Below are 18131 nucleotides of genomic sequence, written 5' to 3'. Positions count from 1 at the left end.
ATGACCGTTCCACAGGTGCTTGTTCATTAATTGTTTATGGTTCATTGAACATGCATGGAAAACAGTGTTTAAACCCTTTACAATCAAGATATGTGAAGTTATTTGGATTTTTACAAATTATATTTGAAAGACAGGGTCCCGAAAAAGAGACGTTTCTGTTTTTTCTGAGTTTACTTAATTTACAGAGTAGCATTAAAAAGTTTGCGTTTTGACCGCGTGCTTTAAGACCCTAACGGCGTTCCATAGTCTACGCGGGTAAGCTTCTCAATTCCTGTTGCTGGTCAACAACGCGCCTGTAATTTTATGTTTTGTGAGTTCCGTTATTCATAATCGCTATTCATAATGACTTGCCGAAGAGGGGCTCTCATTGTGCTCGAAGGAGTGGACAAGGCAGGAAAAACAACACAATGTAACAAGCTAGTCCAAGCACTGCAGGATAGCGGGCGGCCAACTGAAATGATGAAATTTCCGGGTAAATTAACTTTATTATCCGTGGCTGCTAATTCATCAAAATGAAATGTATTTTTCTCATAATTGTGTTGTTTGAATCCGCTTTGATTGCAAATTTACCTAGACCAAAATATATGGGATTATACAAACTAATTTAGCCTTGCCCGGTTCCCCCGGCTGGGTGGAGTTTGGTCCACATGGCGATGCAAAATTAATTCGTCTTTGACTACATCCTCTTCCTGTATTACTCTTGTTTGTACAGAAAGAACTACAAAGATCGGCCAGCTGATCAACTCCTATCTGGAGAACAAAAGCAACCTGGAGGACCATACAGTGCACCTGCTGTTCTCTGCCAACCGATGGGAACTCGTGTAATACTCTAATATACAGAGGCATTGATCATTAAATAAGATACATGCTTGCATATTTGAGCCTGCCAAAAGTTTGGACACCTCTACTCATTCAAGGGTTTTTCTTTATTTTTTACTATTTTCTACATTGTAGAATAATAGTGAAGACATCAAAACTATGAAATAACGCATATGGAATCATGTAGTAACCAAAATAATGTTAAACAGATCAAAACATATTTTTGATTTGTCAAAGTAGCCACCCTTTGCCTTGATGACAGCTTTACACAATCTTGGCATTCTCTCAACCAGCTTCACCTAGAATGCTTTTCCAACAGTCTTCAAGGAGTTCCCAGATATGCTGAGCACTTGTTGGCTGCTTTTCCTTCACTCTGCGGTCCAACTCATCCCAAACCAACTCAATTGGTTTGAGGTTGGGTGATTGTGGAGGCCAGATCACCTGATGCAGCACTCTATCACTCTCCTTCTTGGTCAAATAGCCCTTACACAGCCTGGTGGTAGGTTGGGTCATTGTCCGGTTGAAAAACAAATGAATGAGTAGGCGTGTCCCAACTTTTGACTGGTATAGTGCATTTGGAAAGTATTCAAACCCCTTGACTATTTCAACATTTTGTTACAGCCTTATTCTAAAATGAATTAAATTGTTAATTTTCCTCATCAATATACACACAATACCCCATAATGACAAAGCAAAAACAGCTTTTTAGAATTTGTATAAAAAAAAACTGAAATAAGGAAAGGGGGATACCAATTGTACAACTGAATGCCTTCAACTGAAATGGGTCTTCCACATATCAAATCTGCAGGCTAAATTTAAATCTAGACTTGGTTTCCTCTATTGTAATCACTCTTCTTTCACCCCAGCTGCCAAACTAACCCAGATTCAGATGACCATGCTGATTCATGCTAGATTACGGAGACGTTACTAGATCTGCAGGTAAGGGTGCTCTCGAGCTGCTAGATGTCCTTTACCATTCGGCCATTAGATTTGCCACCAATGCTCCTTATTGGACACATCACTGCACTCTATACTCCTCTGTAAACTGGTCATCTCTGTGTACCCGTCACAAGACCCACTGGTTGATGCTCATTTAGAAAACCCTCTTAGGCCTCACTCTCCCTTATCTGAGATATCTACTGCAGCCCTCATCCCCCACATACAACACCCGTTCTGCCAGTCACATTCTGTTAAAGGTCCCCAAAGCACACACATCCCGGGATCGCTCGTCTTTTCAATTCGCTGCAGCTCGTGACTGGAACGAGCTGCAACAAACACTCAAACTGGACAGATTTATCTCAATCTCTTCATTCAAAGCCTCAATCATGGACAATTACTGACAGTTGTTGCTGCTTTGCGTGATGTATTGTTGTCTCTACCTTCTTGCTCTTTGTGCTGTTGTCAAGTGTCCAATAATGTTTGTACCATGTTTTGTGCTGCTACCATGTTGTGTTGCTAGCATACTGTGTTGTCATGTGTAGCTGCCTTATGTTGTTGTCTTAGGTCTCTCTTTATGTAGTGTTGTGTTGTCTCGTCGTGATATGTGTTTTGTCCTATATTTATATATATTTGTTATTTTTAATCCCAGCCCCCGTCCCAGCAGGAGGCCTTTTGCCTTTTGGTAGGCCGTCATTGTAAATAAGAATTTGTTCTTAACTGACTTGCCTAGTTAAATAAAAAATTATCCTCATTTAACCCAACCCCTCTGAATCAGAGAGGTGCGGAGGGGGCTGCCTTAAATCAGCATCTACGGCGCCCGGGGAACAGTGGGTTAACTGCCTTGTTCAGGGGCAGATTTTTACATAATCTGCTCGGGGATTCGATCCAGTCCAACACTAACCACTAGGCTCCCCTGCCGCCTCTACACTCTAACCACTAGGCTACCCTGCCGCCTCTACACTCTAACCACTAGGCTACCTGCATGACGTTTACATAAGTATTTACTCAGTACTTTGCTGAAGCACCTTTGGCAACGATTACAACCTTGATTCTTCTTGGGTATGGCCCTACAAGCTTGGTGTATTTGGGGAGTTTCTCCCACTCTTTTCTGCAGATCCCCTCAAGCTCTGTCAGGTTGTTGTCCTGTTGGAAGGTGAACCTTCACCCCAGTCTGAGGTCCTGAGCGCTCTGGGGCAGGTTTTCATCAAGGAGCTCTCTGTACTCTGTACTGCTCTGTTTTTAGGTGCCTTTTGGCAAACTCCAAGCGGGCTGTCGTGCCTTTTACTGAGGAGTGGTTTCTGTCTGGCCACTCTACCATAAAGGCCTGATTGGTGGAGTGCTGCAGAGATGGTTGTCCTTCTGGAAGGTTCTCTTTCAGACTGATCATCACTTTCTTGCTCACCTCCCTGACCAAGGCCCTTCTCCCCCGATTGCTCAGTTTGGCCTGGCGGTCAGCTCTAAGAAAACACTTGGTGGTTCCAAACTTCTTCCATTTAAGAATGATGGAGGCCACTGAGTTCTTGGGGACCTTCAATGCTGCAGAAATCTTTGCTACCCTTCCCCAGATCTGTGCCTCGATACAATCCTGTCTCGGAGCTCTAGGGACAATTCCTTTGACCTCATGGCTTGTTTTTTGCTCTGACATGCACTGTCAACTGTGGGACCTTATATAGACAGGTGTGTGCCTTCCAAGTCATGTCCAATCAATTGAATCTACCACAGATAGACTCCAAGTTGTAGGAACATTTCAAATCAAATTTCAAGGATGATCGATGGAAACAGGATGCACCTGAGTTCAATTTCAAGTCCCTTTCAAGGGTCTGAATACTAATATAAAATATGTCTTACTGAATTTTTTTTTTTTACCTTTATTTAACTAGGCAGGTCAGTTAAGAACAAATTCTTATTTTCAATGACGGCCTAGGAACAGTGGGTTAACCACTTAATAAATTAGCTACATTTTCTTAACCTGTTTTTGCTTTGTCATTATGGGGGTATTGTGTGTAGTTGTATTTATTTTTTGAATCCATTTTTAGAATAAGGCTGTAACGTAACAAAATGTTGACAATGTCAAGGGGTCTGAATACTTTCCGAAGGAGCTGTATATTCTGCCATTGAGCTCAGAAAGAATTTAGCCGTTTTAATTCCAATTTCCTGCATTCTGCTATGGCTCATGCTGTTTTCTTTTCAGTCAACATAATACTATTAATGTACTAGTAAAGAGTACTAATAATGTACTCTCTAATTCATTGTTTTTTGGAATGTTCTAGTCTTTCTGAGTAGCGAGGTTAGTATACAATTGGCGACACATTTTCATGCAAAATAAAAAATCTGCATCAAGAAAATATGCACCTTTTCCCACCAGTTGTTTCCTCCAAACTGACTTTTATTTTAGCTTGGTAAATTTTTTATTTATAGAGGTTATATTATTTAAAAAAAAATAGATATATCTATCAGTGCCTACAGAAATGATTCAAACCCCTTGACTTTTTCCCACGTGATGTTGTGTTACGGCCTGAATTTAAAATGGATGAACACTTTTTATGAATTTTAATTTAATTTTAATTAAAAATGAAATGTATTTAATCCCTTTTTATGGCAAGCCTAAATAATTTCAGGAGTAAAAATGGTTGCATGGACTCTGTGTGCAAAGATACAGGCGTCCTGGCTAACTCAGTTTACCGCTCAGGGATTTCACCATGAAATCAGAGTTTTAATGGCTGTGATAGGAGAACACTGAAGATGGCTCAACATTGTAGTTACTCCACAATACTAACCTAATTGACAGTGAAAAGAAGGAAGCCTGGAGAGAATAAAAAATATTCCAAAACATGCATCCAGTTTGCAACAGGGCGCTCAATGAATACTGCAAAGCCTGTGAGTCCTGAATACAAAGTGTTATGTTTGGGGCAAATCCAATACAACACATTACTGAGTACCGCTCTACATATCTTCAAGCATAGTGGTGGCTGCATCATGTTATGGGTGTGCTTGTAATCATTAAGGACTGGGGAGTTTTTCAGGATAAAAAAAAATCAATGGAATGGAGCTAAGCACAGGCAAAACCCTAGAGAAAAGAACTGTTTCAATCTGCTTTCTACTAGACTCTGGGAGATGAATTCACTTTTTAGCAAGACAATAACCGAAAACACAAGGCCAAAATCTACACCGGAGTTGCTCATCAAGAAGACCGTGAATGTTCCTGAGTAGCTGAGTTAGATTTTCAAAAATAGATTTAAGTCCAAACTATGGCAATACTTAAATGGCTGTCTAGCAATGATCAACAACCAAACTGAGCTTGAAGAATTTTGAATATAATAATGGGCCAATATTTTACATCCATGGTGTGTAAAGGTCTTAGATTTACCCAGAAAGACTCACAGCTGTAATCACTCTTAGAGATTTACCCAGAAAGACTCACAGCTGTAATCGCAGCCAAAGGTGATTCTAAACATATTAACTCGGGTGTGAATAATTATGTAAATGAGAGATTTAATTTTCAATAAATTAGCAACAAAAATATGTTAAAACGTGTTTTCACCTTGTCATAGGGTATTGTGTGTAGGTGGGTGAGAATTATTGTTTTTTTAATCCATTTTGAATTCTGTCTGTAACAACAATGTGAAATAAGACGAGGGGTATTTATACATAAGGTACTGTATAGGTTCATTATCTTTTCTACATAATTTATATTTAGTTTGTCATTTTTAAGTTTACAATGGAAGAGTTTTTTTCCATCCCGAAAAAAAAATTCAAATATATATTTATCTTAAAAAACAACAACCTTTTTTTTTACAGCTTGGATTTAGGAGAACTGGGGGAAAAAAGGTATAGGTGGCCTGCCCAAGGGTTAAAATGGCAAAAACATTTAGATGGTGTGTTATTAGATGTGGTTGAGCTGCCATACTGTCTTTAGGAGTAGGACATGATGTGGTTGAGCTGCCATACTGTCTTTAGGAGTAGGACATGATGTGGTTGAGCTGCCATACTGTCTTAGGGAGTAGGACATGATGTGGTTGAGCTGCCATACTGTCTTAAGGAGTAGGACATGATGTGGTTGAGCTGCCACACTGTCTTAAGGAGTAGGACATGATGTGGTTGAGCTGCCATACTGTCTTAAGGAGTAGGACATGATGTGGTTGAGCTGCCATACTGTCTTAAGGAGTAGGACATGATGTGGTTGAGCTGCCATACTGTCTTTAGGAGTAGGACATGATGTGGTTGAGCTGCCATACTGTCTTAAGGAGTAGGACATGATGTGGTTGAGCTGCCATACTGTCTTAAGGAGTAGGACATGATGTGGTTGAGCTGCCATACTGTCTTAACGAGTAGGACATGATGTGGTTGAGCTGCCATACTGTCTTAAGGAGTAGGACATGATGTGGTTGAGCTGCCATACTGTCTTAAGGAGTAGGACATGATGTGGTTGAGCTGCCATACTGTCTTAGAGAGTAGGACATGATGTGGTTGAGCTGCCATACTGTCTTAAGGAGTAGGACATGATGTGGTTGAGCTGCCATACTGTCTTAACGAGTAGGACATGATGTGGTTGAGCTGCCATACTGTCTTAAGGAGTAGGACATGATGTGGTTGAGCTGCCATACTGTCTTAAGGAGTAGGACAGGATGTGGTTGAGCTGCCATACTGTCTTAAGGAGTAGGACATGATGTGGTTGAGCTGCCATACTGTCTTAAGGAGTAGGACATGATGTGGTTGAGCTGCCATACTGTCTTTAGGAGTAGGACATGATGTGGTTGAGCTGCCATACTGTCTTAAGGAGTAGGACATGATGTGGTTGAGCTGCCATACTGTCTTAAGGAGTAGGACATGATGTGGTTGAGCTGCCATACTGTCTTAGGGAGTAGGACATGATGTGGTTGAGCTGCCATACTGTCTTAAGGAGTAGGACATGATGTGGTTGAGCTGCCATACTGTCTTAAGGAGTAGGACATGATGTGGTTGAGCTGCCATACTGTCTTAGAGAGTAGGACATGATGTGGTTGAGCTGCCATACTGTCTTTAGGAGTAGGACATGATGTGGTTGAGCTGCCATACTGTCTTTAGGAGTAGGACATGATGTGGTTGAGCTGCCATACTGTCTTAAGGAGTAGGACATGATGTGGTTGAGCTGCCATACTGTCTTTAGGAGTAGGACATGATGTGGTTGAGCTGCCATACTGTCTTTAGGAGTAGGACATGATGTGGTTGAGCTGCCATACTGTCTTTAGGAGTAGGACATGATGTGGTTGAGCTGCCATACTGTCTTTAGGAGTAGGACATGATGTGGTTGAGCTGCCATACTGTCTTTAGGAGTAGGACATGATGTGGTTGAGCTGCCATACTGTCTTAAGGAGTAGGACATGATGTGGTTGAGCTGCCACACTGTCTTTAGGAGTAGGACATGATGTGGTTGAGCTGCCATACTGTCTTAAGGAGTAGGACATGATGTGGTTGAGCTGCCATACTGTCTTAACGAGTAGGACATGATGTGGTTGAGCTGCCATACTGTCTTAAGGAGTAGGACATGATGTGGTTGAGCTGCCATACTGTCTTTAGGAGTAGGACATGATGTGGTTGAGCTGCCATACTGTCTTAAGGAGTAGGACATGATGTGGTTGAGCTGCCATACTGTCTTAAGGAGTAGGACATGATGTGTTATTAGCTGTGGTTGTATGTCTGGGTCCTTTTCCCTCCAGGCCTCTGATGAAGGAGAAGTTGCAGCAGGGCATCAGTCTGGTGGTGGATAGATACGCCTTCTCTGGAGTGGCCTTCACCAGCGCCAAACCTGTGAGTTCATTAAGACATTACACACACCTCTCACCAGCTCCAAGCCTGTGAGTTCATTAAAACATACACACAGCTCTCACCAGCGCCAAGCCTGTGAGTTCATTAAGACATACACACACCTCTCACCAGCGCCAAGCCTGTGAGTTCATTAAGACATTACACACACCTCTCACCAGCACCAAGCCTGTGAGTTCATTAAAACAATACACACAGCTCTCACCAGCACCAAGCCTGTGAGTTCATTAAGACATACACACAGCTCTCACCAGAGCCAAGCCTGTGAGTTCATTAAAACAATACACACAGCTCTCACCAGCACCAAAGCCTGTTCTGTATGTACTATCTGTGGTTACCCCAATCGCGTTTTGTTCTGCCTGAAGTACCCCCTCTTGCAGTGTTGTCGTACTCCAGTCCACACATTGAGTGTGTCGGTCTTGTCTCCGTTTGGAATACATTTGTACTCTGTCTTGACTTGGTCTCGGACAGTGAGGACTCAACATTTCTTCCCAAGACCGGCGGCGTAAATCAAACTCATTATCAGCATCCAATCAGTCGGCACATAGAAGCGCTTCACCAGGCCAAATATATGCACTCCTTCCTTGAAATATATCTTATCGCCTATTAAAACCTGAGGTTTCTGCTTTCTTTTACTTTCATTGAAAAATAGCCTCAAACTTTGGCTGGATTTGCTTGACTCGTTGTTGAGGAAGATTGTAACAGTCGTTAAATCTATTATAGACATGTTTGTGCAGGTGGCAAACCTATTGGACCTAGGCCTTCAGTGGAGAACCTATTGAACCTAGACCTGCAGTGGCAAACCTATTGGACCTAGGCCTTTAGTGGAGAACCTATTGAACCTAGACCTGCGGTGGCAAACCTATTGGACCTAGGCCTTCAGTGGAGAACCTATTGAACCTAGACCTGCAGTGGCAAACCTATTGGACCTAGGCCTTCAGTGGAGAACCTATTGAACCTAGACCTGCAGTGGCAAACCTATTGGACCTAGGCCTTCAGTGGAGAACCTATTGAACCTAGACCTGCAGTGGCAAACCTATTGGACCTAGGCCTTCAGTGGAGAACCTATTGAACCTAGACCTGCAGTGGCAAACCTATTGGACCTAGGCCTTCAGTGGAGAACCTATTGAACCCTGGTCCGTAGTGACGCCTCTAGCACTGCAAAGCAGTTGGACCACCTCAAAATCCTAGCAGGCTTGCTGTCACACCCCCAGTAGTTTGCCAGCCAGGTCACATCACCTAAGGAATCGTACATCTGCTGCCAGCCAGGTCACATCACCTAAGGAATCGTACATCTGTTGCCAGCCAGGTCACATCACCTAAGGAATCGTACATCTGTTGCCAGCCAGGTCACATCACCTAAGGAATCGTACATCTGTTGCCAGCCAGGTCACATCACCTAAGGAATCGTACATCTGCTGCCAGCCAGGTCACATCACCTAAGGAATCGTACATCTGTTGCCAGCCAGGTCACATCACCTAAGGAATCGTACATCTGTTGCCAGCCAGGTCACATCACCTAAGGAATCGTACATCTGTTGCCAGCCAGGTCACATCACCTAAGGAATCGTACATCTGTTGCCAGCCAGGTCACATCACCTAAGGAATCGTACATCTGCTGTCCGTGTTAAATCTCAGAATCTGCTCTCAGTTCACACAGACACAATAGAGTTCTGAGAACCCTCGATTCTGTTGCATAAAACAACCGTTTGATACAATAACAGTATTATAATCTTGTAGTTTCACAACCTCCCATTGAAGCCACACAGTCGTCGAGAGACAGACAGTTGTGTCTTGCGGGAAAGAAAGAGGCACTACTTTATGTAATATGCTGTAACTTTACGCTGTATACGGTCTTGTGCTTTATAACCATTTATATTGAAATGGAAGCTGCAGAGGTGGATTATAAGGGGATCTTCCGTGTGACACATGTCTCTAATTACTTGTTCTTATTTAATGATCAATGCCTCTGTATATTAGAGTATTACACGAGTTCCCATCGGTTGGCAGAGAACAGCAGGTGCCCTCTATGGTCCTCCAGGTTGCTTTCGTTCTCCAGATAGGAGTTGATCAGCTGGCCGATCTTTGTAGTTCTTTCTGTACAAAACAAGAGTAATACAGGAAGAGGATGTAGTCAAAGACGAATTAATTTTGCATCGCCATGTGGACCAAACTCCACCCAGCCGGGGGAAGCGGGCAAGGCTAAATTAGTTTGTATAATCCCATATATTTTGGTCTAGGTAAATTTGCAATCAAAGCGGATTCAAACAACACAATTATGAGAAAAATACATTTCATTTTGATGAATTAGCAGCCACGGATAAAGTTAATTTACCCGGAAATTTCATCATTTCAGTTGGCCGCCCGCTATCCTGCAGTGCTTGGACTAGCTTGTTACATTGTGTTGTTTTTCCTGCCTTGTCCACTCCTTCGAGCAAAATGAGAGCCCCTCTTCCGCATGTCATCACCAAATAGCGACCAAATATTTAAATAAGGAACTCACAAAAACAACAACAAATTCTAGGCGCTTTGCTACAAAACAGCAACAGGAATTGAGTTTCTCAAATGCTTGTGGCATAGATGTTCGAGTAAAATGGACCATATCGTATGGAATGCTGATAGGGTCTTAAAAACGCAATATTTGTTAATGCTAAGCGTGTAAAAGTAAGTAGAATGCCTGTTCACCCCATTTACCATCCAGAAGGCGAGGCCAGTACAGGTGCATCAAAGCCGGGACCGAGAGACTGAAAAACAGCTTCTATCTCAAGGCCATCTGGGATGTCCTCTGGATGGTGGACTGTTAAACGGCCAACACTAACACGGAGAGGCTGCTGCCAACAAACAGACTCAAATCTCTGGCCACTTAAATAAACTGACTTAATAAAAGGTATCACTAGTCACTTTAAATAACGCCACTTTACTCATGTTTACATATCCTACTTTTTATTTCACCTTTATTTAACCAGGTAGGCCAGTTGAGAACAAGTTCTCATTTACAACTGCGACCTGGCCAAGGTAAAGCAAAGCAGTGCGACACAAACAACACAGATATACACATGGAATAAACAAATGTACAGTCGAAAACACAATATTGAAAGTGTATATACAGTTAATGTTGTAAGACTAGGGAGGTACGGCAATAAATGGGCCATAGTGGCGAAATTGAGTTTTATTACTGATGAAACAGTAAATCTATATACAGTGTGTGCAAATGAGGTAGGATAAGAGAGGTAAAGGCAATAAATAGGCCATAGTGGCAAAGTAATTACAATATAGCAATTAAACCCTGGAATGGTAGATGTGCAGAAGATGAATGTGCAAGTTGAGATACTGGGGTGCAAAGGAGCAAAAAAACAAAAACAATATGGGGATGAGGTAGTTGTGTGGGCTGTGTGCAGATGCAATGATCTGTGAGCTGCTCTGACAGCTGATGCTTAAAGTTCGTGAGGGAGATAAGAGTCTCCAGCTTCATTGATTTTTGCAATTCGTTCCAGCCATTGGCAGCAGAGAACTGAAAGGAAAGGCGGCCAAGTAGGAATTGGATTTGGGGATGACCAGTGAGATATACCTGCTGGAGCGCGTGCTACGGGTGGGTGTTGCTATGGTGACCAGTGAGCTGAGATAAGGCGGGGCTTAACCCAGCAAAGACTTATAGATGACCTGTAGCCAGTGGGTTTGGTGACGCATATGAAGCAAGGGCCAACCAACGAGAGCACACAGGTCGCAGTGGTGGGTCGTGTATGGGGCTTTGGTGACAAAACGGATGGCATTGTGATAGACTGCATCGAGTTTGCTGAGTAGAGTGTTGGAGGCTATTTTGTTAATTATCGAGGATTGGTAGGATAGTCAGTTTTATGAGGGTATGTTTGGCACCATGAGTGAAGGAGGCTTTGTTGCGAAATAGGAAGCCGATTCTAGATTATAATTTTGTAATGGAGATGCTTAATGTGAGTCTGGAAGGAGAGTTTACAGTCTAACCAGTCTGTCCACATATTCTAAGTCAGAACCGTCGAGAGTAGTGATGCTAGACTGGCGGGCAGGTGAAGGCAGCGATCGATTGAAGAGCATGCATTTAGTTTTACTCGCATTTGAGAGCAGTTGGAGGCCACGGAATGAGCAGTGAAGCTCATCTGGAGGTTAGTTAACACAATGTCCAAAGAAGGGCCAGATGTGTACAGAATGGTGTCATCTGCGTAGAGGTGGATCAGAGACTCACCAGCAGCAAGAGTGACATCATTGATGTATACAGAGGAAATAATCGGCCTGAGAATTGAACCCTGTGGCCCCCCCCCATAAAGGCTGCCAGAGGTCCGGACAACAGGCCATCTGATTTGACACACTGAACTCTGAGAAGTAGTTAGTGAACCAGGCAAGGCAATCATTTGAGAAACCAAGGCTGTTGTCTGCCCATAAGAATGTGGTGATTGACAGAGTCGAAAGCCTTGGCCAGGTCGATGAAGACGGCTGCACATGAATGTCTTTTATCGATGGCGGTTATGATGTCGTTTTAGGACCTTGAGCGTGGCTGAGGTGCACCCATGACCAACTCGAAAACCAGATTGCATAGCGGAGAAGGTACGGTGGGATTCAAAATGGTCGGTGACCTGTTTGTTAACTTGGCTTTAGAAGACCTTAGAAAGACAGGGTAGGATAGATATAGGTCTGAAACCGTTTGGGTCATGAGTGTCTCCCCCTTTGAAGAGGGGAGATGACCGCGGCAGCTTTCCATTCTTCAGCGATCTCAGACGATACGAAAGAGAGGTTGAACAGGCTAGTAATAGGGGTTGCAACAATTGCGGCGGATAATTTTCGAAAGAGAGGGTCCAGATTGTCTAGCCCCACTGATTTGTAGGGGTCCAGATTTTACAGCTCTTTCAGAACATCAGCTATCTGTATGCAAACCAGGTATTGAAAAAGTTTGTTTCTTAGTCTTGGTTATTTGGCTATTTGCGATGCTCAATCTAGTCACCATTCACTGTTTGGATGAATAAAGGCTTTAACAAACAAACTTTTCCAATTAAATGTTGACCTTAATGTTAGCTTACCTGACAAAACGATTTAATGCTGAGCTGTGTCAATGGGGAGGACATTTTGTTTTGCTCAATTGAATTAAAGAGCAACTACACTCTCCAAAAAATATAGAAATGTTTTTTATTTATCCCAGACCTACCTGAAAAATAGTCTCCTGTGATAGACTGCATCTAGTTTGCTGAGTAGACAGTTTAACCAATGTTGTGGACTTTTGTCTTTTTTTGTCTGAATCTGAAAACTCTATAGGAAAACAGGACACCAGATTCACCAGGCACCACTGCGTAGGGCCGATGGAAAGACAGTCCATTCACTCTGACCTACTAACAAGCCAGTAGGTCCTATGCCATAACGAGCAAGTTCATGTTTGTCTGCCGAGCAGGGTTTCAGTCTGGACTGGTGTATGAATCCTGACATGGGGCTGCCCAAGCCAGACCTTGTGATGTTCCTGCAGCTCAGCCCGTCTGAGGCCGCCCAGCGGGGTCAGTTTGGGACAGAGAGATATGAGACCACCGTCTTCCAGAAGGCCGTTCAGCAGAAGTTTGAACTTCTGATGAAGGACCCCTCTGTCAAGTGGCAGGTAAGAGGCTGTGTCCTGATTCTTCACACTCCCCATCATTTTTTTACATTTGTATATATTTTTACCTTTATTTAACCAGGCAGGTCAGTTAAGAACAAATTCTTATTTTCAATGACGGCCTAGGAACAGTGGGTTAACTGCCTGTTCAGAGGCAGAATAACAGATTTGTATCTTGTCAGCTCAGGGGTTTGAACTTGCAACCTTCCGGTTACTAGTCCAACGCTCTAACCACTAGGCTACCCTGCCGCCCCTATTAATGGGAGTGTGCAAGTGCACACTGGTAGAATGTGGTTTGTCCAAACACGATGTTACATTGTGGTCTTCAATGGGAAATTCACCCAAGATATTGTTGTCATCTCCTAGGTGATTGATGCAGCCAGGAATATTGAAGATGTGCACGCTGACATTAAGAACCACAGTGTTGATGCCATCAATGCAGCAGAGAATGAGCCAATCGGGGAGCTGTGGAAGGAGCCCGGACGAGGAGACCCAATTTATCCTCTGTTAGATTCCTCCTAACAGTGCCTAGTACACAAGGAGAAGTCAGAGGGGGTAAAAGACTTGAATATGAAACTGCGAACTGTATCTTACAATATTTAAGTGGGTATAGTCAACTCTTTCAAATCATTATTTCACAACAACAAAAAACACACAAACAAGTAAATTTAAATAAATGTCCAAGCTGTAAATTTATTTCTTAATTTGTCCTTATTAACATTTCAAATGGTCTGTTCATCATTCATCTTCGTGAATTGAGGAAAATCAATGAGCCAGTGTTTTGGTACAGAGAGATTTAACATGACAACGATACTCTGAATGAACAAGAGAATCTATTTGGATCTGCGAATTTCACTCAACCAAATGGTGGTGTTCATCCGTTAATACAGAGACTTCAGATATCAGTGACCTAAGCATAGTGGTAAACCGTTATGGATTAAACACTAGTCAACTGTGTTATGGAAACTCAGATTTTAATGGGGAGGGGGCGGGGTCAACGCACCGTATCACTAGAAATATTTCCTTTTTAAGTGTTAAGACTTAATGGAGACGTCCTGAAAGCTCCCACTACCCTAGCAAGGAGTCTCCTCATTGGACACAGGGCAGTCATGTGGCTGTTCAGAAGACAACTGCGTTGACACATCACTACGCCATCGTTGCCAGGCTGGCTAGTGATGTTATCTCCTGTCCCCTATGGCTTCCCTTCTGATACAGAGCAGAATCGTTGGGGTTCTGCCGGGACATATGACTGTATTCGATCATCACAGGGACAGAATTTCAAACTCCTCATCCTCAGAATCAAAGAACCGCTCCAGCCTATCAGAGTCTGAGAAATCTAGGAGGGGGAGAAATAATAGATTGATCGACAGTATCACAACGTCTGTAAAGAGAAATGAATCACCTCAGACAACACATTAAATCACTTCATTGTCCTACCCAGATTTAGGCGAGGATTCGATCAAAGGCGTGTTGTAGATGAGCACACAGCGCTTGGCATTTAAAGGTCATTCACACTTGACCTGACGTCGGCAGGGATAATTGCCTTTAAAAGGCGCTTGTTGAACACGCACCTCTGACTGAATCCCATCCTCAATCTGTAAAGAGAACTAAATCACAATATCCCTTCCTCGACCCCCTCCTCCCCCCCCCCCCCCGTACAGGTCAAGAGAGTGTAGGTCAAGTGTTTTGATGTTTACCAGGGTTGAGGTTGAGTACATCTACAGAACAGGCGAAGTGGGATGGTTGACAGTCTATCAGTTCAAACATGGGCAGGCCTGCTCTAGTGTGGGACAACTGAAGAAAGACAGGGCAGAAAAATAATGATTAGTTCACCCTGGGAGAATTGCGAGACAACTGAAGACAGGGCAGAAAAATAATGTTTAGTTCACCCTGGGAGAATTGCGAGACAACTGAAGACAGGGCAGAAAAATAATGATTAGTTCACCCTGGGAGAATTGCGAGACAACTGAAGAAAGACAGGGCAGAAAAATAATGATTAGTTCACCCTGGGAGAATTGCGAGACAACTGAAGACAGGGTAGAAAAATAATGATTAGTTCACCCTGGGAGAATTGCGAGACAACGGAAGAAAGACAGGGCAGAAAAATAATGATTAGTTCACCCTGGGAGAATTGCGAGACAACTGAAGAAAGACAGAGCAGAAAAATAATGATTAGTTTACCCTGGGAGAATTGCGAGACAACTGAAGAAAGACAGGGCAGAAAAATAATGATTAGTTCACCCTGGGAGAATTGCGAGACAACTGAAGAAAGACAGGGCAGAAAAATAATGATTAGTTCACCCTGGGAGAATTGCGAGACAACTGAAGACAGGGTAGAAAAATAATGATTAGTTCACCCTGGGAGAATTGCGAGACAACTGAAGACAGGGTAGAAAAATAATGATTAGTTCACCCTGGGAGAATTGCGAGACAACGGAAGAAAGACAGGGCAGAAAAATAATGATTAGTTCACCCTGGGAGAATTGCGAGACAATGGAAGAAAGACAGGGCAGAAAAATAATGATTAGTTCATCCTGGGAGAATTGCAAGACAACGGAAGAAAGACAGGGCAGAAAAATAATGATTAGTTCACCCTGGGAGAATTGCGAGGAGTCGATGCTCGCAGGACGTAACTCACTGAACCACCACAAAACCACTGCCACGATGAAGTAACAGTTATTAAACCAGGTTGACCCATTTCAGGTTAAAATAACTATTGTTTATTTTCAGCGGGGACAACTGACACCCCTAACGGTTCTGAAAAGAGGTTTAGTGCCGAGGTGAATTGATAACCTCCTATATTTGTATCCCTTTGATGAAACATCGTACAGTACCTTACGGAAGCGCATACACCAGTCATCAAAGTCGTCCTCCGTTCTGCAGAAGAAACCCTGGGGTCAGAAAAAAAGGACAAACATCTGATTTAGTGTGTCAGCAAAACGAAACACTAATGTCTAGAACTGAAATCACGCCTCACCACAACGTAGAGAGGCAACGTTTAGTCAATTCACTTCAAATAGTGCTCAGCGAAATAAAACACTAATGTCGAGAACTGAAATCACGCCTCACCACAACGTAGAGAGGCAACGTTTAGTCAATTCACTTCAAATAATGGTCAAAACAATATTTAGTTAAATGCTATCTTTAAGATATACCTGCTGCTTGGGAAAAGTGTAAGCAAGCGGAAGTATTGCTCTACCTTTGACCTCATAGCCCTAAGTGTCTGGTTCTCTTACCACTGCGACGGAGGGGTCTATTTCACAGATGAGCATGCGGCACGGCGGATGCTGACAGTGGTAAGTGTCGTCGGGGACCTGGCCGTCCTCACAGGGCTCTACCGCAGGCTGGGTGGTGTGGGGGTCCAGGTAGATCAGCTCTTCTCCTGGGGGGCCAGATGCAGGACAACAAGCTCTACTTAGCAGAACGAGACCATGCAACAGAGCCATTGAAGCTTGACTTTTAGCTCCTAGTGAGCAGAGGGTCGCAATAGTATAAAGTATCTATTTTAACTAGAGGAGACCATAAACTGGACATAAATAACTACAGACCATAGACTGGATATAAATAACTAGAGGAGACCACAGACTGGATATAAATAACAAGAGGAGACCACAGACTGGATATAAATAACTAGAGGAAACCATAGACTGGATATAAATAACTAGATGAGACTACAGACTGGATATAAATAACTAGATGAGACTACAGACTGGATATAAATAACTAGATGAGACTATAGACTGGACATAAATAACAAGAGGAGACCACAGACTGGATATAAATTACTAGAGGAAACCATAGACTGGATATAAATAACTAGATGAGACTACAGACTGGATATAAATAACTAGAGGAGACCACAGACTGGATATAAATAACTAGAGGAGACCATAGACTGGACATAAATAACTACAGACCATAGACTGGATATAAATAACTAGAGGAGACCAGACTGGATATAAATAACTAGAGGAGACCACAGACTGGATATAAATAACTAGAGGAGACCAGACTGGATATAAATAACTAGAAACCAGACTGGATATAAATAACTAGAGGAGACCATAGACTGGACATAAATAACTAGATGAGACCACAGACTGGACATAAATAACTAGATGAGACCACAGACTGGACATAAATAACTAGAGGAGACCACAGACTGGATATAAATAACTAGAGGAGACCATAGACTGGATATAAATAACTAGAGGAGACCATAGACTGGACATAAATAACTAGAGGAGACCACAGACTGGATATAAATAACTAGAGTGTAGAGGACATACCAACATAGCCTATGAGGTAATGTTAGTGTAGAGGACATACCAACATAGCCTATGAGGTAATGTTAGTGTACAGAACATACCAACATAGCCTATGAGGTAATGTTAGTGTAGAGAACATACCAACATAGCCTATGAGGTAATGTTAGTGTAGAGAACATACCAACATAGCCTATGAGGTAAGGTTAGTGTAGAGGACATACCAACATAGCCTATGAGGTAATGTTAGTGTAGAGAACATACCAACATAGCCTATGAGGTAATGTTAGTGTAGAGGACATACCAACATAGCCTATGAGGTAATGTTAGTGTAGAGGACATACCAACATAGCCTATGAGGTAATGTTAGTGTAGAGGACATACCAACATAGCCTATGAGGTAATGTTAGTGTAGAGGACATACCAACATAGCCTATGAGGTAATGTTAGTGTAGAGGACATACCAACATAGCCTATGAGGTAATGTTAGTGTAGAGGACATACCAACATAGCCTATGAGGTAATGTTAGTGTAGAGGACATACCAACATAGCCTATGAGGTAATGTTAGTGTACAGAACATACCAACATAGCCTATGAGGTAATGTTAGTGTACAGAACATACCAACATAGCCTATGAGGTAATGTTAGTGTAGAGGACATACCAACATAGCCTATGAGGTAATGTTAGTGTAGAGGACA

At 42.7% G+C, this 18131-nt stretch overlaps 2 protein-coding genes across 3 annotated transcripts in view; one reads left to right on the top strand and one right to left on the bottom strand.

The window, feature by feature from the left end:
- Positions 1–239: 239 nt before the first annotated feature.
- On the top strand, positions 240–13861 carry dtymk (deoxythymidylate kinase (thymidylate kinase)). The gene is made up of 5 exons (XM_064936185.1): positions 240–472; positions 713–821; positions 7455–7545; positions 12971–13168; positions 13532–13861. The coding sequence occupies exons 1-5, from the start codon at positions 343–345 to the stop codon at positions 13685–13687; spliced, it is 684 nt and encodes a 227-aa protein (XP_064792257.1). The 5' UTR covers positions 240–342; the 3' UTR covers positions 13688–13861.
- The window catches only part of atg4b (autophagy related 4B, cysteine peptidase), a 19685-nt gene continuing 15386 nt past the window's right edge, over positions 13833–18131 (bottom strand). For both annotated transcript variants that reach the window (XM_064936183.1, XM_064936184.1), the window contains exons 10-13: positions 16402–16547; positions 16000–16056; positions 14863–14959; positions 13833–14501 (exon numbers count right to left, since the gene is read on the bottom strand). In XM_064936183.1, coding sequence (XP_064792255.1) covers positions 14428–14501; positions 14863–14959; positions 16000–16056; positions 16402–16547 — 374 coding nt within the window. In that variant the 3' untranslated portion in view covers positions 13833–14427. The remainder of the gene's footprint in view (positions 14502–14862; positions 14960–15999; positions 16057–16401; positions 16548–18131) is intronic.

The sequence above is a fragment of the Oncorhynchus masou genome, chromosome 24, assembly GCF_036934945.1.
Source record: "Oncorhynchus masou masou isolate Uvic2021 chromosome 24, UVic_Omas_1.1, whole genome shotgun sequence".
Classification (NCBI taxonomy): domain Eukaryota; kingdom Metazoa; phylum Chordata; class Actinopteri; order Salmoniformes; family Salmonidae; genus Oncorhynchus; species Oncorhynchus masou.
This window is presented reverse-complemented; position numbering and strand designations above follow the sequence as displayed.

Coding starts and splice junctions, on each gene's coding strand:
- dtymk (XM_064936185.1), top strand. CDS start 343: ATGACTTGCCGAAGAGGGGCTCTCATTGTGCTCGAAGGAGTGGACAAG. Junction 7,546..12,970: donor CCTTCACCAGCGCCAAACCT/GTGAGTTCATTA, acceptor TCTGCCGAGCAG/GGTTTCAGTCTGGACTGGTG. Junction 13,169..13,531: donor ACCCCTCTGTCAAGTGGCAG/GTAAGAGGCTGT, acceptor GTCATCTCCTAG/GTGATTGATGCAGCCAGGAA.